This window comes from Protomyctophum parallelum, assembly GCF_964188405.1.
Source record: "Protomyctophum parallelum genome assembly, chromosome: 11".
Lineage (NCBI taxonomy): Eukaryota > Metazoa > Chordata > Actinopteri > Myctophiformes > Myctophidae > Protomyctophum > Protomyctophum parallelum.
This window is the reverse complement of record NC_139707.1, coordinates 9,861,148-9,885,489: the sequence shown is the minus strand read 5'-3', so window position 1 is coordinate 9,885,489 and position 24,342 is coordinate 9,861,148. Positions and strand designations below refer to the sequence as shown.

The window sequence follows — 24,342 nt, the reverse complement described above, 5'->3', positions numbered from 1 at the left end:
TCCCGCTCCGTTCTATCGTAAATAATACCGGCGATACGTCGGTCCGACTGGGCCGATATCTGATAGATAGGCCGGTCAGATTGGGACGATATCTGGCAGTGCAAATATTGAAAAATAGGATATGTCCGTGAATTAAAAAATAATAAAATAAATAAATTCCTAACCTAAGTTTTACTTTAAATAAATGTACCGCTGAAAAGTAATTCAGTTTTTTCTAATTGAATTGAATTGATTGTAACGCGTGGCTCCTCCCCCTCCTCCAGACGCTCCCGGTAAACCGGTGAACTTCCGCTTCGAGGAGATCCGTAAGAACTCGGTGCTGTGCCGCTGGGACCCCCCTCTGGACGACGGGGGCAGCGAGATCCTCAACTACACGCTGGAGAAGAAGGACAACACCAAGGCCGAGTTCGGCTGGAGCTCCGTCACCACCATCCTGGCCAGCTGTCGCTTCCTGGTGCCCAAGCTCATCGAGAAGAAGGAGTACATCTTCAGGGCTGTGGCCGAGAACAAGTTCGGGCCCGGTCCGCCCCGCGTCTCCAAACCCATGATCGCCAAGAATCCCTTCGGTGCGTTTTTCCCCCTTTTATTATATTATTATATTTAAGCAACATTTGCAGCAAGTTAAAACGCCCACAAACTGTCAACGACGGGTTGTATTATATATTTGCATTGTTGTTTGTATTCTCTCAGAGCTTCCTGGCATCCCCGACAAACCAGAGATCATGGACGTCACCGCCAACAGCATGGTGGTGACCTGGGAGCCTCCGGCGGACAACGGGAACGCCATCGTGGGATACTGGGTGGAGAAACGGGAGATCAACAGCACCCACTGGGGGCGAGCCAACAGGTGACCACCAACAGCCTCGACAGTGCATTCCGTCTTTGGAGAGATGGCGTTATTCGTTTTTTTGGGGACCTGATCCTAGATGTGTTGTTGTTTATGGTGTAAATTCCAACGAGGAGAGATGTAACAGGCATGGATGTGTTTGCAGGGACCTGGTCTCAGACACAGAGCTGTGCGTGGAGGGCCTGATGGAAGGCCTCACCTACATCTTCAGAGTAGCAGCAGAAAACCAGGCCGGACCGGGAAAGTTCAGCTTGCCATCAGAACCCAAGACCGCCCAGGCTGCAATCTGTAAGTACAGTAGACATGGCTAGTAGACAGTAGTAGTAGCCAGTAGACATGATGCCATTTGTAAGTCCAGTAGACATGATGACACACTACACACTACACAAACACACACACACACACACACACACACACACACACACACACACACACACACACACACACACACACACACACACACACACACACACACACACACACACACACACATACACACACACACACACACACACACCCTGTGTTGTTGTTATTAGGAACACAGATTTGAGTAAGTCTGAGCATATAAATGTTCTCCTCCTCAGTGCCTCCCGGCCCTCCCGCGCCCAGAGTGACGGAGACCACCGACCACTCCATCGACGTGGAGTGGGACGTGCCCGCGGACAACGGCGGCGGGGAGATCATGGGCTACCACGTGGAGAAGTGCCTGGCCGGTCAGAAGGACTGGTCCCGCGCCACGGAGCGCCTGCAGAAGACACGCACCTTCACGGTGTTCGGGGTCCGCGATGGAGGGAAGTACATGGTGCGCGTGATGGGCGTCAACGCAGCGGGAGAGGGAACGCCCGGCCTGACCCAGCAAATCATCGTCAGGAACCCTGCAGGTACGGACAGGGCTCGATTTAACATGAGTTCTCTACAGCCAGTGTTTTTGTCATCTTAACTACATAGCTGGGCATTTACTGGGGCTTCAGTAAATACACTCATCACGGCGCCGGGCCAATGGTCCATTTTTGTTGTCATATTTTGTTCATATCAACTTTAATACTACTGTTCATTTTTTGTAAACGTTCATTTCAACATTGTGGGTTTTCAGCGAGCCCACACAGTTTCTACAGGAACTGCTTTTCTTGTTAGAGCTTTTTTATTTTGGTTAAATAGCTCTATAATGTAAGCTCTATAACCCCCCCCCCCCCCCCCCCTCCCCCACAGAGCCCCCAGTGATCGACATAGACCTGAACGTTGTTTATTTTGGTTAAATAGCTCTATATTGTAAGCTCTATAACCCCCCCCCCCCCCCCCCCTCCCCCACAGAGCCCCCAGTGATCGACATGGACCTGAACGTTAAGAACAACGGCGTGATCATCCGCGCCGGGGAGAACCTGTGGCTGCCGGTGGTGGTGCACGGGAAGCCCCGCCCCTTCATCACGTGGCTTATCGAGGACAAGAAGCCCGACGACAAGCGCGTGGAGATCCTGGAGGAGGGCGAGCAGAGCATCGTGTCCATCAAGAAGGCGGACCGCTGCGACTCCGGGAAGTACGCCATCAGCGCCTGCAACCCCAGCGGCATCAAGAACGCCTGGTGCCGAGTGGACGTCGTGGGTGAGTGGGCTGTGGCGTCGGGTACCGTTATGATGCGTTCACAGTCACGCGGCGGGCAGATGCAAAGATTCACAGAACATTTGTTGTCTTTGTATCTGAAGTTGAAGCCAGTTCAACTAATTTGTAGCTTTGTATCTTTGTATCTGCATCATTGAACCTAGATAACTGACATCTCTCTCTCTCTCTCCCCCCCCCACCCAGATGTCCCGGGCCCGTGCACGGACCTCAAGCCCGTGGTGGTGACCCGCAAGATGATCTTCCTGAACTGGGACGACCCGGAGGACGACGGAGGAAGTGACATCACGGGCTTCGTGGTGGAGAGGAAGGACGCCAAGATGCACTCGTACCGCCAGCCCATCGAGACGGTGGGCTCCAAGTGTGAGATCGCCGGCATTGTGGAGGAGATGGAGTACATGTTCCAGGTCACCGCCAAGAACAAGTACGGCCTGGGTGTCCCCGTGGAGCTGGGCCCCATCAAGGCTGTGGACGCCCAGTGTAAGAAGATTTATATTTGGATTAATTTAAATAATCATTATTTATTATGGAGCTGGGTCTCATCAAGGCTCATCAAAGCTCTATTTTATACTTATATACTTATTCAGAAGTACTTGCAACGCATTGTGAGTTTGTAGCTCAATCACGTTCATTCATTGTAGATTCACTTGCAGCAGCATTTCCACATTTTTTATATTGCTGCTTTTACTTAAATAACTCTTGAGTATGTCTTCTCCACCACTGCATAACGAGTTGTCTGAACTGTCACAACATCTCCTGAACATCTCCTGAACATACCCTTCCTTCCAGGTGCTCCCAGCTACCCGGAGAAGTTCCACTACACGGAGCGCACCAAGAACTCCATCACGCTGGCGTGGAAGCCTCCGCGCAACGACGGCGGCAGCCCCATCGTGGGCTACACGGTGGAGATGAAGAGGATGGACCAGGAGAAGTTCGAGCCCTGCAACGCCGAGCTGTGCCCCAACCTGACCCTCACCGTGGACGGCCTGGAGGAGGCCTTCAAGTACGAGTTCAGGATCAAGTGCTCCAACCTGCTGGGAGAGAGCCAGCCGTCCATCCCCATGTCGGTCATCATCATGGATGACGAAAGTACGTATACGACTGCCGGGAGTTAGGGCTTTGACTTCTAGTGATTGTTACTAGTAGTACCAACAAGGTCAACTAGTGGATTTACTAGTCGACTAGTTGGATAGTCGACTAGTTGCTTAAATCCCTAGCGTCCAGGGCCGACCGGTTTTGACACGTTGGATATATTCCTGCCTCCCCCTCTGCAGTGTCTCCAGAGATCAAGATGCTGAAGGTGTTCAAGGGAGACTCCATCGTGGTGAAGAAGGGCGAGCCCATCGAGATCCCCGCGGATGTCATGGGTCTGCCCATCCCCAATGTCGAGTGGAGCAAGGACGACGTCCTGATGGTCGCAGAGCCCACCGCCGAGCCCACCGACGAGCCCACCGACGCCGACATAAAGACTGAAGAACGACTGAAGATCGAGACGGTGGACACCGGCCGGGTGAACTGCAAGACCACCCTGAGCATCCCGTCGGCCAACCGCACCGACAAGGCCGTCTACACCATCACCGCCTCCAACAACATGGGCACGGTCTACCACCATGTCACCGTCACGGTGCTGGGTGAGTGGTCCCTCTCCTCTCCTCTCCTCTCCTCTCCTCTCCTCTCCTCTCCTCTCCTCTCCTCTCCTCTCCTCTCCTCTCCTCTCCTCTCCTCTCCTCTCCTCTCCTCTCCTCTCCTCTCCTCTCCTCTCCTCTCCTCTCCTCTCCTCTCCTCTCCTCTCCTCTCCTCTCCTCTCCTCTCCTCTCCTCTCCTCTCCTCTCCTCTCCTCTCCTCTCCTCTCCTCTCCTCTCCTCTCCTCTCCTCTCCATTCTAAATGCATTGATCTCCTCCCACAGATCGCCCCACTCCTCCCAGGAACCTGAGGGAGACCAACATCAGGGCGGAGTCCTGCTACCTGAACTGGGAGCCGCCATTGGACAACGGCGGCAGTGAGCTGACCAATTACATCGTAGAGAAGCTGCTGGTGGTGGACGAGGCCGAGCTGGAGGTGGAGGTGGAGGAGGGAGAGGAAGCGCCTGAAGCGCCTGCTGCCCCCCAGTGGGAGGAGGTCACCAGCACCATCATCGAGAAGAAATACGGGGTCCGTGTTCCTACTGCTTACTGTTGCTTTGGGTTTAGTTTTAGTCAAAGAGTCATTGAATAATATTGCCATTCATATTTTAGTCATGTTAGTCTGACTAAAATGTTTTAGTGTTAGTCTAGTATTAGTCGGCCAAATATCGTTTAGTCGACTACATCTACAGTTAATTTTTTCGACAGAAATATATTTCGGCGGACCTTGATGGTGTCGTAATGACATGATTTTACACAAATCTGTGAGCACTGAGCTTATAGATCTGCTATTTTCAGAGCACAACTAAACATAAAATGACTTGCGGGCTGGATCTCTTCTCCACTAGTCCCTCCCTAAAATGTAGTTCTACTCTCTCTCTCAGGTGTGGAACCTGGAGACCAACAGGACCTACATGTTCAGGGTGCGCGCCGAGAACCGCTACGGTAAGTCGGAGCCGTGCCTGACGGAGCAGGTGCTCATCAAGGACCCCTTCGGCCTCCCGGGACCCCCCGAGAAGCCCAAGATCTCCGAGCACTCCAAGACCTCCATGACGCTGACGTGGGAGCCCCCGCGCGAGAGCGGAGGCTCCATGGTCACCGGCTACTGGCTGGAGAAGAGGGAGGTGGGCAGCGACTACTGGGCCAAGGTCAACAAGGTCCCCGTCACCAAGAGAGGCATGAAGGGCTGGGAGTGCCAGGTACGTTTATTCATATTAATTATTATGAAATAAACATTATGGGAGTACCAGGTAGGTTTATTATTGATCTATTATTATTATCATTAATTATTATGGAATAAACATGGGAGTACCAGGTACAGCATTTATACATTTATTTTTATACATTATTTATGAATTATTATGAAAAATAATCCTTATGGGAGTAGCAGGTCAGCTTACATCATTATTTATGAATGATGAATTATTGACAGAGTGTGAGTTATTGTTATTAAAATGTTCTCACCCTCTCCAGGTGACTCGTCTGTTCGAAGGGACAGAGTATGAGTTCAGAGTGGCAGCAGCCAACTCCTCTGGAACCGGCGCCTTCAGCTCACCTTCTGACTCCGCCTTCGCTGTCGACCCAATCAGTGAGTACACATCATTAGTACTAGTAGTACTAGTATATGCTATAATGGATGGGATACATAATACTAGTACTAGGACAATAATAAACACAGGGTATGAGCCCTTACGGGTCGTGAGAAAATAAAATCAATATAGAGATAGTGTGATGGTGAAAACAGCAGATCCACAAGATCCCAGCAAGTAGATAGGCTATTCTCACCGTATTTGTACAGCCGTAGGGCCTGGTAGTTACTTCATAATGAACAGCCGTAGGGCCCGGTATAGTTACTTCAAAATGTATTTCTGTAAGTTTGGATACATGGGAGACTAAAAATAATTTTGGGATTTAAGATGAAAAGATTTGAGAATCACTGATCTAAATTGTAAATCTGCGTGTGTGTGTGTGTGTCCCCTCCCAGCTCCCCCCAGCATGCCCGCGGCTCCGACGATCGCGGACAAGAACAAGTACAGCGTGAAGCTGGCGTGGAAGGCCCCCGAGTGGGACGGCGGCAGCCCCATCAAGGGCTACATCATCCACATCCAGGACGAGGGCGCCTCGGACTGGGTCCGCGTCAACGACATGGAGAGCCTTTGCACGGAGACCACCTTCACCATGCCCAGCCTCAAGGAGCTGAAGATATACCGCTTCAGGATCAGCGCCGTCAACGACATCGGAGAGTCCGACCCCAGCCCCAAAACACAGGACGTGGAGGTGGTGGACATTCACAGTGAGTGGGATCTTTTTTTTTTAAATTAACAATGTTATTAAAGCTATGCGTGTGTCATCATCATACCCGGAGGTTATGCGGGAACGGCGACTGAGTGGCAAAAAAAACTACATTCTGGCCTTGACAGAAACAGAAAAGTCTGATTGACAGCCCCATAGATCCACACAGAAAAGTCCTATATCTGATTGACAACCCATAAATCCACACAGAAACGTCCTAACTGATTGACAGCCCTGGATAAATCCACACAGAAAAGTCCTATATCTGATTGACAGCCCATACACCCAAACAGAAACGTCTGATTGTATTAAATGACGTTAAACTCACCAACATTGCAGCTTGAATTATCCTCTTTCTATGTGCAAGGGAAACGCACCTTAACACTGACCACTTGCCTTAATACTGAAGTTGTCTCTCCACCCTCCAGCCGAACCAAAGCTCAGCCTGGGCATGATGGCCGACGACCTGCTGTTCGTCAGAGCCGGAGAACCGTTCAAGATCCCCGTGATCGTGGAGGGCCGTCCCGCCCCCAAGGTCGTCTGGGACTTCTACGGCAAGGCCCCGACGGAGAGGAAGAACAAGCTGCACCAGCTGCCCATCGACTGCCAGGTCAGAACGCCAGACGTTTAGACGTCAGCGTGTATAGAGTATAGACGCAGCAGCAGCTGTTGGCCATGTAGTGTCTATTTTCACAGCAAATGTATGATGTCATCTTAGTCGTAGTCTTTTGAATGAAATTGTCTAGTTTTAAAAGGTAGTCGACATGGTTGTGAATGGGGGTGAAATAAAGCCTCATTGAAAAGCAGTCGGTGGTATAGTAATAATCCTGTGTTGTGGTTCCCATAGAGCTAGTAGTAATCCTGTGTTGGTTCCCATAGATTGAGAGCACAGACAGTAATAATCCTGTGTTGTGGTTCCCATAGATTGAGACCACAGACAGTAATAATCCTGTGTTGTGGTGCCCATAGATTGAGACCACAGACAGTAATAATCCCGTGTTGTGGTTCCCATAGATTGAGACCACAGACAGTAATAACCCTGTGTTGTGGTTCCCATAGATTGAGACCACAGACAGTAATAATCCTGTGTTGTGGTTCCCATAGATTGAGACCACAGACAGTAATAATCCTGTGTTGTGGTTCCCATAGATTGAGACCACAGACAGTAATAATCCTGTGTTGTGGTTCCCATAGATTGAGACCACAGACAGTAATAACCCTGTGTTGTGGTTCCCATAGATCTAGTAATAATCCTGTGTTGTGGTTCCCATAGATTGAGACCACAGACAGTAATAACCCTGTGTTGTGGTTCCCATAGATCTAGTAATAATCCTGTGTTGTGGTTCCCATAGATTGAGACCACAGACAGTAATAATCCTGTGTTGTGGTTCCCATAGATCTAGTAATAATCCTGTGTTGTGGTTCCCATAGAGCTAGTAGTAATCCTGTGTTGGTTCCCATAGATTGAGACCACAGACAGTAATAATCCTGTGTTGTGGTTACTATAGATTGAGACCACAGACAGTAATAATCCTGTGTTGTGGTTCCCATAGATTGAGACCACAGACAGTAATAATCCTGTGTTGTGGTTACTATAGATTGAGACCACAGACAGTAATAATCCTGTGTTGGTTCCCATAGTTCAGTGCTATAGTAATAATCCTGTGTTGTGGTTCCCATAGATCTAGTAATAATCCTGTGTTGTGGTTCCCATAGATTGAGAGCACAGACAGTAATAATCCTGTGTTGTGGTTCCCATAGATTGAGACCACAGACAGTAATAACCCTGTGTTGTGGTTCCCATAGATCTAGTAATAATCCTGTGTTGTGGTTCCCATAGATTGAGACCACAGACAGTAATAATCCTGTGTTGTGGTTCCCATAGATTGAGACCACAGACAGTAATAATCCTGTGTTGTGGTTCCCATAGATTGAGACCACAGACAGTAATAATCCTGTGTTGTGGTTACTATAGATTGAGAGCACAGACAGTAATAATCCTGTGTTGTGGTTACTATAGATTGAGACCACAGACAGTAATAATCCTGTGTTGGTTCCCATAGTTCAGTGCTATAGTAATAATCCTGTGTTGTGGTTCCCATAGATTGAGACCACAGACAGTAATAATCCTGTGTTGTGGTTACCATAGATTGAGACCACAGACAGTAATAATCCTGTGTTGGTTCCCATAGTTCAGTGCTACAGTAATAATCCTGTGTTGTGGTTCCCATAGATTGAGACCACAGACAGTAATAATCCTGTGTTGTGGTTACCATAGATTGAGACCACAGACAGTAATAATCCTGTGTTGGTTCCCATAGTTCAGTGCTATAGTAATAATCCTGTGTTGTGGTTCCCATAGATTGAGACCACAGACAGTAATAATCCTGTGTTGTGGTTACTATAGATTGAGACCACAGACAGTAATAATCCTGTGTTGTGGTTCCCATAGATTGAGACCACAGACAGTAATAATCCTGTGTTGTGGTTCCCATAGATTGAGACCACAGACAGTAATAATCCTGTGTTGTGGTTACTATAGATTGAGAGCACAGACAGTAATAATCCTGTGTTGTGGTTACTATAGATTGAGACCACAGACAGTAATAATCCTGTGTTGGTTCCCATAGTTCAGTGCTATAGTAATAATCCTGTGTTGTGGTTCCCATAGATTGAGACCACAGACAGTAATAATCCTGTGTTGTGGTTACCATAGATTGAGACCACAGACAGTAATAATCCTGTGTTGGTTCCCATAGTTCAGTGCTACAGTAATAATCCTGTGTTGTGGTTCCCATAGATTGAGACCACAGACAGTAATAATCCTGTGTTGTGGTTACCATAGATTGAGACCACAGACAGTAATAATCCTGTGTTGGTTCCCATAGTTCAGTGCTACAGTAATAATCCTGTGTTGTGGTTCCCATAGATTGAGACCACAGACAGTAATAACCCTGTGTTGTGGTTCCCATAGATCTAGTAATAATCCTGTGTTGTGGTTCCCATAGATTGAGACCACAGACAGTAATAATCCTGTGTTGTGGTTACTATAGATTGAGACCACAGACAGTAATAATCCTGTGTTGTGGTTACCATAGATTGAGACCACAGACAGTAATAATCCTGTGTTGTGGTTACCATAGATTGAGACCACAGACAGTAATAATCCTGTGTTGGTTCCCATAGTTCAGTGCTACAGTAATAATCCTGTGTTGTGGTTCCCATAGAGCTAGTAATAACCCTGTGTTGTGGTTCCCATAGATCTAGTAATAATCCTGTGTTGTGGTTCCCATAGCTTGAGAGCACAGACAGTAATAATCCTGTGTTGTGGTTACTATAGATTGAGACCACAGACAGTAATAATCCTGTGTTGGTTCCCATAGTTCAGTGCTATAGTAATAATCCTGTGTTGTGGTTCCCATAGATCTAGTAATAATCCTGTGTTGGTTCCCATAGCTTGAGAGCACAGACTCCTCGTCCGTGTTGAGCTTCCCCGTGGCCATACGGACTCACTCCGGTCGCTACACCATCCAAGCCAAGAACAAGACTGGCTCGAAGCACATCAACGTCTTCGTCACAGTCCTCGGTGTGTAAACACTCACTCACACACACTCATTGTTCACTTTGCTATTACAGACCAGTGGCGTAACGTCATGGTGATACTATAGGCAAGTGTTTTAGTTTGAGTCTGACCGTGTCACTGTGTCCTGTCCTCCAGACGTCCCTGGGGCTCCCAAGGAGCTGAGGGTGACGGACGTCACCAGGAGCACCATGAGGCTGATCTGGAAGCTCCCCGACACCGACGGAGGAGAGCGCATCAAGACCTACTACATCGAGAAGAGATGTGTGACCGACAAGGCCTGGACCATAGTAAGATCACACCACAGCACTTTACATCAAATATATGACAAGGCCTGGAGCATAGGAAGATCACACTTACACATTTCATGAAACTAAATGTTACAAACGATGTTAGACTGACTGTGAACTGTATATGTATGAGTGAACATGGATCATGTGAGCTGATGAATGATGTGTTTGTTGCTGTCCAGGTGAACGTAGCGTGTGCCAGCCAGGCCTACGTGTGCCCCGGCCTGTTGGAGGGTTCGGAGTATCTGTTCAGGGTCAAGGCCGAGAACAGACTGGGCTTCGGACCGTACGCCCTCACCACAGACCCCGTCAAAGCCAGAGACCCCATCTGTGAGAAAACATGAAATATTATTACTGCAATATAGTGTGCAATATATTTACTGTATATAGCCCATATTGAAAGACATAATCATATGTTTCTATACATTAAGCAGTCAACTAAACATGTCCCTCTTCTCTTCTCTTCTCTTCTCTTCTCTTCTCTTCTCTTCTCTTCTCTTCTCTTCTCTTCTCTTCTCTTCTCTTCTCTTCTCTTCTCTTCTCTTCTCTTCTCTTCTCTTCTCTTCTCTTCTCTTCTCTTCTCTTCTCTTCTCCCCTTTTCCTCTCCTCTCCTCCTCCAGACATACCCGACCCTCCCATGTATGTGAAGATCAACCTGGTGACCAAGAGCACGGTGACCCTGACCTGGGAGGCCCCCAAGAACAACGGCGGCTCTCCGGTCTCTCACTACGTGATCGAGAGGCTGTGCTGGGACCCCAGCGCCAAGCAGAAGGAGACGTGGAAGCTGTGCAACAAGAGGAACGTAGAGGAGCTCACCTTCATCGTGGAGGAACTGAAGGAGGTCAGTCTGGTGGTCATTATTATTATTAGTCTCATCATGTCTTTGGTTCATACCAACCAACATCCGCACTTTAGAAAGTGCTACACTACATGGTGTCCCCACGACTCACGAATAGAAGTGGATCTCATTTGGGGGCCTTAAGACTCTGTTTTTGGGGTGGTCCCCAGATGACGGTTAAATTAACCACTGCTGCCGCATATATCTTGAAGTTTTGAAGGATTGAATGTGTGAAACATATTTAAACGTGCCGTCATCATTGCCAGGGAGGAGAGTACGAGTTCCGAGTGAAGGCCGTGAACGAGGCGGGACCCAGCAGGCCCTCGGCCACCGCTGGACCATTGGTCATCAAGGACCAGACCTGTGAGTGACTGACATATTTTGGCTCCACCAATCATAATAAACTGTGTGAACATTTTAGTAACCCCGTTATGGTCAATCCACTGCCCACGGCTCCTCACTCTCTTCTCTTCTCTTCTCCATCAGGCGCTCCAACCATCGTGGCGCGTGACGCCATCGAGGGCGAGGAGGAATGCGACATCAGCGTGGTGGCTATGATCAGCGGCTGTCCGTTCCCGACGCTCAGCTGGCAGAAGGCGTCTCTGGCCAAGCCGGAGGTGAAGACGGCGGTCCAGTACGACCAGCACATGAACAAGCTGGTGACGCACGACAAGTGCACCCTGCTGGTGCACCAGGCCACGCGCGAGGACAACGCCATCTACACGCTGACGGCCACCAACAGCCTGGGGACCGCCTCCAAGGACATCAAACTCACCGTGCTCGGTAAGCAAAACAAAAAAATATTAAGTTTGCCGTCGCTCCCGTTGGCCAGAAATCTCGTATCTTCATATTTCGTGTTTTTCTTTCGTGATTGAATGCCCTACTTTGTGTACTTCGAGTACACACAGAGAAACTGTGGCCGATCTACAAGCTCAGATTCCGGATTGTAGATTGTCATTTCATAGATAGTGAAAGTGGTTAATTGTCTATGTGGGTTTTTATTTAACCCATAATTCAACACAAGTAAACACACAAGAAACGCCATGAATTATAAATTAATACTTTGTGACTAAATGAGGTCTACATTCGTTCCATTGGAACGCAAGTAAGTTTTTCCATTTCCTGAATAGGAACAGTTTCAAACAGTTTTGACGGTTTCCACCTGTGATACAGTTTCATTCCCGATTAGTTTCTGATCCAATAAAATGACTCCCTCCCCCCCCCCCCCCTCCCCCCCCCCCCCCCTCCCCCCAGGTCCCCCCGGGCCATGCGTGGGACCCGTGGTCCTGACGGAGGTGTTCGCCGACAGGATCGGCCTGTCGTGGAAGGCGCCCAAGGACGACGGCGGCTCCAAGATCACCAACTACGTGGTGGAGAAGCGCGAGGAGAACCGCAAGTCGTGGGTGCACGTGTCCGACGACCCCAAGGAGTGTGCGTACCTGGTGACGCGCCTCACCGAGGGCCACGAGTACGAGTTCCGCGTGATGGCGCAGAACAAGTTCGGCACGGGACCCGGCATCATCAGCCCGTCCGAGAAGGCCCGCAACCTCTTCAGTGAGTTCAGCAGCAGCCCAGTGGCACCAACATGACATTTACATTTTAAATCGTTTCAAGTTGAAATCATGTCCGTTGGCCTTTTTTAGGCTTTGTAAACAAACTGCACAAGGCAGATATGTCAAATAACTCTATCAAATTAAATAATGTGGCCGAAAGCAGGCCATGTATTGTTAATGATTGTATACTTATTTACTGTATGAATAACATGTTTTAAATACCGAAAATAGACATGCTCACGGCAAAGCATTGTGAGCTACCGGTATTTCCGCTATTCGTTTGAAAGTGGATATGAACATTTTTCAAACCAAAATACGGAGCCTACTGGGGATATGAAGTTGTAGCTATATTGTCAAATAGAATTTGTCTCTGAGGTGTGGAGTCCAAAGTACAATGTAATAATCAAGTAAAGTTCAGCAGTGAATGCGCTTAGTTACTCTAACACATGCTTGTGTTATGTGTTCTTATATTTTCTTCTATCTCTCTCTCCCTCCAGCGGTCCCCGGGCAGCCTGAGAAGCCCATCATCACGGAGGTGTGTCTGGAGTCCATGACGGTCAACTGGGACGAGCCCAAGTACAACGGCGGCTCCGACATCACAACCTACATCATTGAGAAGAAGGAGACCAGCAGCAAGCGCTGGGCCAAGGTGAGCAAGGATCCCATCCGGGCGCTGCCCATCGGAAACAACTACGACGTCATCGGCCTGCTGCCGCTCGCCGTCTACCACTTCAGAGTGACCGCCGCCAACGCCGCCGGCTGCGGCCTGCCCAGCGTGCCCTCTGACGCCGTGGTCTGCAGAGACCCCATCGGTAAGACCCTTCACTTTATAAATAACACCACTTAAACATGTAGATGGCAAACTATTACAGGTAGTGTAAGTGGTGTGTTTGGTTAAAACAAATATAAAATGGACTTGGCAGTCTGTTACTGTGGTAGTCTGTTACTGAGGTAGTCTGTTACTGTGGTATTCTGTTACTGAGGTAGTCTGTTACTGTGCAATAACTGGAAATGACTTAATTAATTGCTTTGTGTTACAAACTGATTTTCTTAATCTAATCATTCATTAATGTGTCCGTACTTCCAGAGCCCCCCGGCCCCCCGGCACCCAAGGTCATTGACTGGACTCGGTCCACGGTGGAGCTGGAGTGGCTTCCCCCGGTGGTGGACGGAGGCTCCAAGGTCACCGGCTACTTTGTGGAGTACAAGGAGGTGAACAAGGAGGAGGAGGAGCAGAAGGCACAGCGACTTGCGCTGATGGGCCCCGAGGAGCCGGAGGAGAAGCCGGAGGGAGAAGAAGCCGAGGTCGAGGAGTGGGAGAAGGTCAGCCAACCGTTTCTAAACCATTTACAGTAAACTAATCTGTTGAAGGAGAATTATTACCGTGATTTGATTCATATTTGACTCTAATAGAAACATGTTCTTGTTCAGGCCAAAGATAACGAGATCAGAGGAACCAAGTTTGTGGTTGCGGAGCTGAAGGAAGGAGGTCTGTACCGCTTCCGGGTCAGAGCCGTCAACGTGGCCGGAGTGGGAGAACCCGGAGACGTGGCCGATATGATCGAATGCAAAGACAGGACCAGTAAGACCACTGTCCCCCTCTGTCTCCCTCTGCCTCCCTCTGTCCCCCTCTGCCTCCCTCTGTCCCCCTCTGCCTCCCTCTGTCCCCCTCTGTCCTCTCTGTCTGATGTCCCTCTCAAACCCAAAGTTCTATATTTTTATATTCATGGCAACCTCTCCCCTCCCCTCCAGTTCCTCCCGAGATGGACCTGGACGCGTCCGTGAAGGAGAAGATGGTGCTCCACGCCGGAGCGACCATCCGCATCATCGCCTACGTCTCGGGCAAGCCGGCGCCCACCATCGCCTGGGCCCGTGACGACGCAGAGGTGCCCAAGGAGGCGGCGATAGAGAAGACGGGCATCTCCAACTCTCTGGTGATCAAGAACTGCGTGCGCGCGCACCAGGGCATGTACACGCTGAGCGCCAAAAACGAGGGAGGAGAGAGGAAGAAGGTCATCATCGTGGAGGTCCTGGGTAAGATGAAAACCATGGCAACGTTCCTTTTAACTAGTGGATTAGAAGCCAGTGAAACGACATTGCGTTATCTTATGCATTTTATGTATCTGCTGAATGACAATAAAGATATCTATCTATCTATCTATCTATCTATCTATCTAATCCGAAATATTAAAAACAAGACGTTATAAAAAAGAGATGCGACCAATGTGAAGGGAATATCTCCTTACCCTCTGTGCGTCCCCTCTCCTCCTCTCCTCCAGACGTGCCCGGGCCCGTGGGCCTGCCGTTCGCCGGCGAGGCCCTGACCCTGGACTCCTGCAAGCTGACCTGGTCGTCCCCCGAGGACAACGGCGGCTCGGCCATCACCAACTACATCATCGAGAAGAGGGTGTCCGACCGCATGGGCTGGACGTCCGTGTCCTACACGGTGACGCGCAACAACGCCGTGGTGCAGGGCCTCATCGACGGCAAGGGATACTTCTTCAGGATCGCTGCGGAGAACATCATCGGCATGGGGCCCTTCATCGAGACGGAGAGCATGGTGCTCATCACCGACCCCACCTGTACGGACTTTATTATTATTATTATTATGTGTCATGAATCTGTATTATTAATCCCCATGTTTTCCACCCGGTGCCAATTGCTATACTCTCCCTCTGCCAACCTGGGGAGAGCCCCGAACTGAGCTCATGCTTCCTCCAATGCATGAGCTCTTATGAGTCTTATCTCCTGAAAGGGGCTGAGTTGGAACACGGTATTCCAACCAGTTTCTTCTCCCCTCCATCAGGCTGACCAGGGTTGATGCTTGCGTCAGGAATTCAAACCTAGACATTTTTCATTATTAGGGATGCATCGATGTATTGTTTGCTCTTCCTCACTTTCTCTCTTCTCCTCCTCCTCCTCCTCCTCCTCCTCCTCCCAGCTGTCCCTGAGCGCCCAGAGGACCTTTTGGTGACTGGCATCACCAAGGAGTCCGTGACGGTGTCATGGAGACCACCCAAGTACGACGGCGGCTGCGAGGTGACCGGTTACGTCCTGGAGGCTCGCCTCCTGGGCAAGGACCACTTCAGCCGCGTGGGCGCCGACAGCGCCCTGCTGGAGAAGACCTTCGCGCACACCGGCCTCAAGGAGGGCTCCAGCTACGAGTTCAGAGCCGCCGCCGTCAACATCATTGGACAAGGACGCTTCTGCTTCGCCACCAAACCCGTCCAGTGCAGAGACGAGTTCGGTGAGTTCTGACCCAAATTAAAACGTTGTCTGTGTGGAGGAGGAGGTGCCATGTGTATCCTTAAGTGAACATGAACTGTCGACCTCGTTATATTTGTTTCCTTGTAAAAAATAATTGTAATTTGTGGATTCAAATAAAGAACTAAAATGTGTGTGTGTGTCCTTCAGAACCGCCCACCCTGGACCTGGACTTCAGGGACCGCCTGGTGGTCAAGGTCGGGGACATGTGCGTCCTGGCCGGACGCTACACGGGTAAGCCCGCCCCCGCCCTCGTGTGGACCAAGAACGAGGAGGAGCTGGTGACGGACGAGGAGCTGACCACCAGCCAGACGGCCAGCACCCTGAGCCTGACCGTCAGCAAGGTGAAGAGAGAGCACAGCGGCAACTACCTGCTGACCGTGGAGAACGCGGCGGGAACGCGCAAAGGAATGTGTACGCTGACCGTAGTTGGTGAGTGGCACACCTATTTATCTCTCTATTTACTGACTGGTTGGTGAGTGGCACACCACGGAATTTATGGAATGCATGTGCAAACAAAAACACATTTAAAATATTGATTTGATGCTCATATTAACCTTAAGAACATAGTTATTTTATTGACTTTTGAAATTACGTCATAATATGGCAGCCAAGTCTATTGACTTTTAATGTTTGTTTAAACCACTTCATAGCACTTCATACAAATATTCTCACTAAAAACTGTAGTATGGTTTCATGGTCTTAACCTCTGACCTCCCTGTGCGTGCAGACCGGCCGCAGCCCCCCGAGGGTCCCGTGGTCTTCGACGAGGTCTACACCAACTCCCTGGTGATCTCGTGGCTGCCGCCCCTGGACGACGGAGGCTGTGCCATCTCCAACTACATCGTGGAGAAGAGAGACACCAACCGAGACCTGTGGATGCCCGTCATCTCCTCCTGCACCAGGACCTCATGCAGGGTAATTAACCGCCGGAGATTTGGACAAGGACATCTTCATTTTTAGGGTTTTAATCATAGTCTCGGAATGAAATTCTGTTTACGTTTGAGTCGTGTTTCAGTCACCTTGACATGTTTAGTCTAGTTTTAGTCAAGTAAATATCTTAAGATTTTAGTTGTCTAAATCTACACTTAAAAAAAAAAGGATTTGCTTAGTTGCATGCCAAAAGTTTAAACCTTTCGTTTGGGATTTTGTCCCCGTTTGGATGCTTCTGAGGTGTAATACACCCACATATGAAACGATTTAATCCAGCTACTGTCGTTAACACTGTCGAGGAAGCTCCAGGAACCATCATTTCACTGCGATGTCGACCACGCCTCTATTGTTAAAGTGCATGAGACGAGACTTGACCCCTCCCGAAGACAAGGATTAAGACGGTCTTTTGTTGTGATTGGTCCTCAGGTTCCCAAGTTGATCGAGGGTCGCGATTACATCATCAGAATCATGGCTCAGAACATCTACGGCATCAGTGAGCCACTGCTGTCTGCCGAGTGCAAGGCCAAAGACATCTTCAGTAAGTATACACTGTCTACAACACCCTCCACACCACACATGTACACTGCTGTCTGCACCCTCCACACCACACATCTACACTATCATCTTCAGTAAGTATACACTAACTGACTACACCCTCCACACCACACTTCTACACTGTCAGAGACATCTTCAGTAACTATAAATGTTCATAGTTTGTATAGTTATAGCTATACGTCAGACAGGAGGAGCATAATCAATGCAGAGCACATGAGAATAGCGTTTGGTGCATCATGTCTCACCATGTGTGCTGTGGTCCCTCTGCCAGAGGTCCCAGACGCCCCCAAGCTGCCCGTGGTGAAGGAGGTTTACGCCAACACGGCTCTGATCTCCTGGGAGCCGCCCGCCGACGGAGGGAAGCCCATCACCAGATACATCGTGGAGAGGAAGGAGACCATGGCTACCAGGTACTGTACTCATACTGTACGCATACTGTACTTTAATGGAAGGTGACCATGGCTACTGCACGCACGCAGCAATGTTACTGTACTTACTGTATTAACAAGATAAATAATGACTAGATTGGATCCATTGGAACACAGGTTCATTTTTTGGGACATACACTGACGACGAAATAACATAAATCATAATGTTGCCCTAACGAACCCTCCCCTCCCCCCTCCCCAGGTGGGTGGCCTGCAGCACCGAGCGTATCTTCCCCAAGGTGGAATATGTGGTAACTGATCTGCTGCAAGGCTGCGAGTACGAGTTCCGAGTGTGTGCGGAGAACGCGGTGGGCGTGGGAGACCCCAGCCCGCCGACCAAACCCGTCTTCGCCAAGGACCCTATCGGTGAGACAACTCGAAACCTGTATAAAATATAGAACGTAGATTTTTAGAATGTATGATGATTAACATGTTATTGTGACGTGCGCAGAATAGGTCCAGTTGAACTAAAGAGTTTTTGTTTTGTCTCCAGTGAAACCGAGCCCCCCGGTGAATCCAGAGGCCATCGACAGGAGCAAGGAGTCGGTCACGCTGTCCTGGGGAGTTCCCCTGGACACGGGCAGAGGGAAGATCTTCGGCTACCTGCTGGAGTTCCAGAAAGCAGGAGGCGAGGATTGGGAAAAGGTTAGCGTGCCTAATGTGTGACTCCATGTGTTGGAACTATAGACTCAAATGAAAGAGAGAGCGATGCTACTCCTAGCTGACTCCATGTGTTGGAACTATAGACTCAAATTAAATGAAAGAGAGAGCTAGCGGTGCTACTGCTACTGCTAGCTGACTCCATGTGTTGGAACTATAGACTCAAATGAAAGAGAGAGCGGTGCTACTGCTAGCTGACTCCATGTGTTGGAACTATAGACCCAAATGAAAGAGAGAGCGGTGCTACTGCTACTGCTATAGGCATGTAACGTTCCACTCAACTCACCATATGATTGCAATTCTAGATTCATGAAAAGTATTTTTCATGAAATGACCGAAAAGATATTTACACAAATCCAGTATTTTCTTTCCCTTTTCCTCTTGTGCTCTTTTCAATACAGTAGCAAATGTCTGAAAACTATATTTTTTCTTTCTTTTTTATTTCACGCGCCCTCTGCTGTTTGCATAATCAGACCCCAGACTCATGTCAGTTGCTATGTTACAGGTCAACCAGACCCCAGACTCATGTCAGTTGTTATGTCCTACATTTCAACCAGACCCCAGACTCATGTCAGTTGTTATGTCCTGCAGGTGAACCAGACCCCAGACTCATGTCAGTTGTTATGTCCTACAGGTGAACCAGACCCCAGACTCATGTCAGTTGTTATGTCCTACAGGTGAACCAGACCCCAGACTCATGTCAGTTGTTATGTTACATGTCAACCAGACCCCAGACTCATGTCAGTTGTTATGTCCTACAGGTGAACCAGACCCCAGACTCATGTCAGTTGTTATGTCCTACAGGTGAACCAGACCCCAGACTCATGTCAGTTGCTATGTTACATGTCAACCAGACCCCAGACTCATGTCAGTTGTTATGTCCTACAGGTGAACCAGACCCCAGACTCATGTCAGGAGACCAAGTTCAAGGTGATCAACCTTGAGGAAGGGTCTCTGTACCGCTTCAGGGTCACGGCCGTCAACGCCGCGGGAGAGTCTGACGCCGCCAACGTCAACCAGCCAATCAGAGCACTGGACAGACTGGGTACAGTACACACGTTATTACTCTTGTCTTGAACTCTTAGTTCAAGACATTACTCTATAAGCCATAACTCCACAACTGGTGGGTCAAACTGAACAAGACATTACTCTATAAGCCATATCTCCACAACTGGTGGGTCAAACTGAACAAGCAATATGTCAATTTGAAGCTATGATTCCCTCCTGCTTTCACATGACATGAAAAAATGAAAATGAATAACAATCCAATGACAGGCTCCCATTCACGGTGGGTCACTTATAAACCTATAATAAAAGTTTCTAACACCATCTTTTCTCGGACGCACCAACAGAGCCCCCAGAGCTGATCCTGGACGCCGCCATGACCCGAGAGATCAAGGCCATGGCCGGGACGCACATCGTGCTGATTGCGGAGATCAAGGGCGCCCCGTTCCCCACCGTCACCTGGAAGAAGAACGAGGAAGACATCCCCCAGCGTGCCGACATCGACACCAGCCTGACGGGAACCAAGCTGGAGATGAGGTTCTGCAACCGCGATGACTGCGGGGACTACACCCTGAACGTGGAGAACCCGGCGGGTTCCAAGACCGCCACCTGCACCGTGCTGGTTCTGGGTAAGTCCTTCAGACCGCCATAGCAGGAGAGAATGGCCTCGTTTCAAACTCTCCTGAACGTCAACGCGACATTTTCTGTTGAAAGAATTTGTCATTCGCGTAGTCGTACGCCCGCATCTTCAGTAGCTAAAAGAGTGCGGGGTCACGCACCCGGAAATAGCTGATCTACAAGCTCTCAACGAGAGAGCTTGTAGATCCGCTGTTTTCGATATTTTTGTTCAAAAGTGCCCTTTTAGGGAATTTCAGCCCCCGCCTCTCTAACATTCTCTGCACGTCCCTATAGTTCTGGGTACGTTGTCAGACCTCAAGCAATCAATGTGTTTTAAACGCGTGGATGTTTTCCCTGCAGACAAACCCGGCCCAGTCCAGCACCTCCGCGTGTCCGACGTGAGGTGCGACTCGGGCTACCTGTCGTGGAAGGACCCCGAGGACAACGGCGGCGCCCGCATCACCAACTTCGTGGTGGAGAAGAAGGAGGCATCGGCCACCCAGTGGATCCCTGTGTCCTCCTCGTCAAAGAAGCGCAGCTACATGCTGAAGCACCTCATCGAGGGCTCCTCCATGATGTTCCGCGTGTCCGCCGAGAACGTCTATGGCCGCAGCGAGTTCACGGAGACGCCCAAGGCCGTCAAGTTCATGAACCCCCTCTGTGAGTCAGAGTGTGTGTATAGTGTGTGTGAGTGTGTGTGTGTGCGTGCGTGCGCGCGTGTGTGTTTGACAAATGTGGACTTTCCAGTGGCTTTACTATAACCTTTAAATTAATAGATTATAGTCGTATGTATGAAATATTGACCAAAACTAATTTTGACAAAGGACATTTTCTCCAGGATTTTTATTTTGGAGGGGTCCAGCTTTTGGTTTCCATCCTCAAACCTCTTCTTAAACAAACATAAAATTCCTGTTGACAGTGAATGGAGAATATTACGTCACGGTGTCTGAGCAAAATAGGCTTAGTGTATGTTTTATGTCATGACGGGTGTGACCCCCTAAGGACCTCCACCACTATAATAATAACACTCTGACCCCCCCAGTCCCACCCGGACCCCCTAAGGACCTCCACCACGTCGACGTGGACAAGACCGAGGTGTGGCTGGAGTGGAACTGGCCCGACCGCAACGGAGGAAGTGACATCACAGGCTTCCTGGTGGAGTACCAGGAGGAAGGGGAGCGCGAGTGGGACGAGTGGGGCGTGGTCAGCATCCCCGAGAGTCACGTGACCGACCTGGAGGAGGGCAAGACCTACCGCTTCAGGGTGCGCGCCGAGAACGCCATCGGCCTGAGCCGGCCCGACACCACGGTGCCCGTGCTGTGCCAGGAGAAACTGGGTGAGAGCGACGCCCACACTGGGATACTTATATATATATATAGGCATCAAATTATATTTAACCCATTTAGACCTGAGCTCGATTCTACAAATGTCTTCTAAATCATGATGGTTTTCTGTGTTCAGTGGCTCCCATCCTGGAGGTGGACCTCAAGCTAACCGAGGGCTTCATCGCCAAGGCCGGCACCACCATCAGGATGCCCGCCATCATGAGGGGCATCCCTGTGCCCACCGCCAAGTGGACCATCGAGGGAGAGGAGGTGGTCAGCGAGGACAACATCAAGATCGACACGGACAACTTCTCCACCATCCTGAGCATCAACGAGTGCACCCGCGGCCACTCAGGCAGCTACCTGCTCACCGTGTCCAACCCGGCCGGCACCAAGTCCGCCGCGCTCAACGTGACGGTCCTGGACGTGCCCGCGGCGCCCATCGGGCCCATTAACATCCTGGAGGTGACCCCCGAGCACATGGAGATCGAGTGGCGCGCGCCCAAGGACGACGGCGGCAGCCCCGTCACCAGCTACATCGTGGAGAAGAAGGAGTCCAACAAGGAGACGTGGGGAGGCGTGAGCTCCGGCAGCATGGACACGACGCTCAAGATCTCCCGCCTGCAGAAGGGCGTGACGTACGTGGTCCGCGTCCGCGCCGTCAACAAGATGGGCGCCGGCGCGCCCCTGGATAGCACGCCCACGGTGGCGCAGCACACCTTCGAGCCCCCCGGCCACCCCGGCAAGCCCCAGACGTCGGACATCGCTGAGGACGCCGTGACGGTGGGCTGGACCATGCCGCTGTCCGACGGCGGCAGCCGGATCGCGGGCTACCTGGTGGAGCGGCGCCACAAGGGAGGCAAGTGGATCCGCGTCAACAAGACGCCCTGCAAGGACCTGAAGTACCGCGTGCTCGGCCTCTTCGAGGGCAACGAGTACGAGTTCAGGGTGTTCGCCGAGAACCAAGCCGGCTACAGCGGGGCCTCACCGCCCTCTGACCTGTGCAAGCCCTGTCGGCCCATCACCATCCCTGGACCCCCCGTCAACCCCAAGGTCAAGGACTACAGCAGTTCCACGGCCGACCTGGTGTGGATAAAGCCGAGCAGGGACGGAGGCAGCCCCGTGCTGGGCTACACCGTGGAGATTAGGAAGGGCGACTCCGAGGAGTGGACGAACGTGAAGACGGACGACGACCTCATCAAGCAGTGCGCCTACGGCGTGAAGGGCCTGGAGCAGGGCGCGGAGTACAGGTTCCGCGTCCACGCCACCAACATGATCGGAGACGGCGAGACCATCGAGATCCCCGAGGCCATCGTCGCCAACGACATCCTCATCCCGCCCGAGATCGAGATGGCCGCCACGTGCCGCGAGCGCCTCACGGTGCGTGTGGGACACAACGTCAACATCATCGGCTTCATCACGGCCAGACCCGACGCCGAGATCCTCTGGTCTAGAGGTAGGAGCTCTTTTAAAATGTTATTTAATATTAGTTAAATAACACTAAATAACACTCCTATTATTATAATTATTATAATTCACTGTTAATTTTGACCACAGATTCGGACTTAGTCTTTTTTGTTTCAGTCCTATTTCAGTCATCTGAAATTGTTTGGTCTTAGTCTTGTCTTAGTCGACCAAAATATCAGAGTCTTTTAGTCACACTAACTGGTTCTAATTGTTCTTTTAGGAGAGACGGTGTTCGAGAACAGCAAGAGGATCACGCTGATCCAGAACTTCCCCGCGGTGACCATGAGGATCAAGGAGGCCACGCGCGACGACCACGGCCTCTACTGCCTGAAGGCGAGCAACGAGGGCGGCGAGGCGTCCTGCGTCATCACGGTCAACGTGCTGGACCGCCCGGCCCACTGCCAGAACCTCATGATCACCTACGCCACTAAGGACTCCTGCATGATCAACTGGGAGGCGCCCAAGGACAACGGCGGCTCTGAGATCACCCACTACATCGTGGAGTGCCGCGAGCCCAGTCTCAGCCTCTGGTCCATGGTCTCCTCCGAGTGCACCAACAGCAAGATCAAGGCCAAGCTCATGGAGGGCAAGGAGTACCTGTTCCGCGTCTGCGCCACCAACAAGATGGGCCCCGGCCCCTGCACGGAGACCAAGACGGCCCTGCTGGCCATCGACCCGCTGCAGAAGCCCGGCGAGCCCGAGAAGTTCTGCGTGACGGACGTGGGGAACCACCACGTGCACCTGAAGTGGAGGAAGCCCGACTACGACGGCGGCAGCCCCCACCTCTACTACAACCTGGAGGCCAAGCTGCACAAGGAGGGAGAGGAGTGGGTGGAGCTCAACGACGCGCTGCTCGCCGACACCTTCTACCTAGCCGACAAGCTGCTGGAGAACCAGACCTACACCTTCAGGTAGAGTGGTCTTCACTGGCATTCATTCATTCAGTCTGTCTGGAGAAGCAGACCTTTAGGGCGAGGTCGCTTCTCGCCCTCAGGGCATCTTACTGGTACTATATTTATGTAGTAACTAGTCCTAAAAAGTGTGGTTCTTTACCATGTTTCTCTGCCGATACGTCTCCAGGGTCCAGACGAGCAGCGAGGGCGGAGAGAGCGGCTGGGTGAAGGTCGCTGACATCCTGGTGAAGGAGGAGATCATCAAGCCCGTGGTGGAACTGAAGGTGGCCAACTTGGTCACCGTCAAGGCCGGAGAGTCCGTGAGGATCGAGGCGTCCGTCAAAGGGAAGCCCCAGCCGCTGGTGGTCTGGGTGAAGGACAAGTGCACCGATCCCATCAACCCCCGACTGAGCTACGACAACGGAGAGGACTACTCCAAGTTCCTCCTCACCAAGTCCAAGCGCTCGGACACCGGCAAATACATAGTGACCGCCACCAACTCGGCCGGCACCTTCTCAGGTACGCCATGAGTCATGTTGACATCTTAGCCCCATGCT

The 24,342-nt window shown here is 50.6% G+C and overlaps 1 protein-coding gene across 15 annotated transcripts in view; it reads left to right on the top strand.

The window, feature by feature from the left end:
- The window catches only part of ttn.2 (titin, tandem duplicate 2), a 250,029-nt gene that overhangs the window by 161,905 nt on the left and 63,782 nt on the right, over positions 1-24,342 (top strand). For all 15 annotated transcript variants that reach the window (XM_083777339.1, XM_083777342.1, XM_083777338.1 and 12 more), the window contains 39 exons: positions 264-566; positions 691-847; positions 993-1,135; positions 1,432-1,728; positions 2,159-2,446; positions 2,648-2,941; positions 3,251-3,550; positions 3,736-4,092; positions 4,369-4,613; positions 4,969-5,283; positions 5,558-5,672; positions 6,069-6,377; positions 6,805-6,986; positions 9,833-9,962; positions 10,095-10,246; positions 10,429-10,576; positions 10,867-11,087; positions 11,351-11,447; positions 11,571-11,867; positions 12,339-12,638; positions 13,135-13,449; positions 13,725-13,960; positions 14,069-14,219; positions 14,390-14,671; positions 14,917-15,219; positions 15,579-15,884; positions 16,052-16,333; positions 16,632-16,819; positions 17,261-17,372; positions 17,661-17,799; positions 18,020-18,183; positions 18,311-18,462; positions 19,366-19,522; positions 19,830-20,111; positions 20,461-20,760; positions 21,143-21,436; positions 21,562-22,881; positions 23,113-23,803; positions 23,973-24,304. In XM_083777339.1, the coding sequence (XP_083633465.1) occupies positions 264-566; positions 691-847; positions 993-1,135; positions 1,432-1,728; positions 2,159-2,446; positions 2,648-2,941; positions 3,251-3,550; positions 3,736-4,092; positions 4,369-4,613; positions 4,969-5,283; positions 5,558-5,672; positions 6,069-6,377; positions 6,805-6,986; positions 9,833-9,962; positions 10,095-10,246; positions 10,429-10,576; positions 10,867-11,087; positions 11,351-11,447; positions 11,571-11,867; positions 12,339-12,638; positions 13,135-13,449; positions 13,725-13,960; positions 14,069-14,219; positions 14,390-14,671; positions 14,917-15,219; positions 15,579-15,884; positions 16,052-16,333; positions 16,632-16,819; positions 17,261-17,372; positions 17,661-17,799; positions 18,020-18,183; positions 18,311-18,462; positions 19,366-19,522; positions 19,830-20,111; positions 20,461-20,760; positions 21,143-21,436; positions 21,562-22,881; positions 23,113-23,803; positions 23,973-24,304 (10,656 nt within the window). The remainder of the gene's footprint in view (positions 1-263; positions 567-690; positions 848-992; positions 1,136-1,431; positions 1,729-2,158; positions 2,447-2,647; positions 2,942-3,250; positions 3,551-3,735; positions 4,093-4,368; positions 4,614-4,968; positions 5,284-5,557; positions 5,673-6,068; positions 6,378-6,804; positions 6,987-9,832; positions 9,963-10,094; positions 10,247-10,428; positions 10,577-10,866; positions 11,088-11,350; positions 11,448-11,570; positions 11,868-12,338; positions 12,639-13,134; positions 13,450-13,724; positions 13,961-14,068; positions 14,220-14,389; positions 14,672-14,916; positions 15,220-15,578; positions 15,885-16,051; positions 16,334-16,631; positions 16,820-17,260; positions 17,373-17,660; positions 17,800-18,019; positions 18,184-18,310; positions 18,463-19,365; positions 19,523-19,829; positions 20,112-20,460; positions 20,761-21,142; positions 21,437-21,561; positions 22,882-23,112; positions 23,804-23,972; positions 24,305-24,342) is intronic.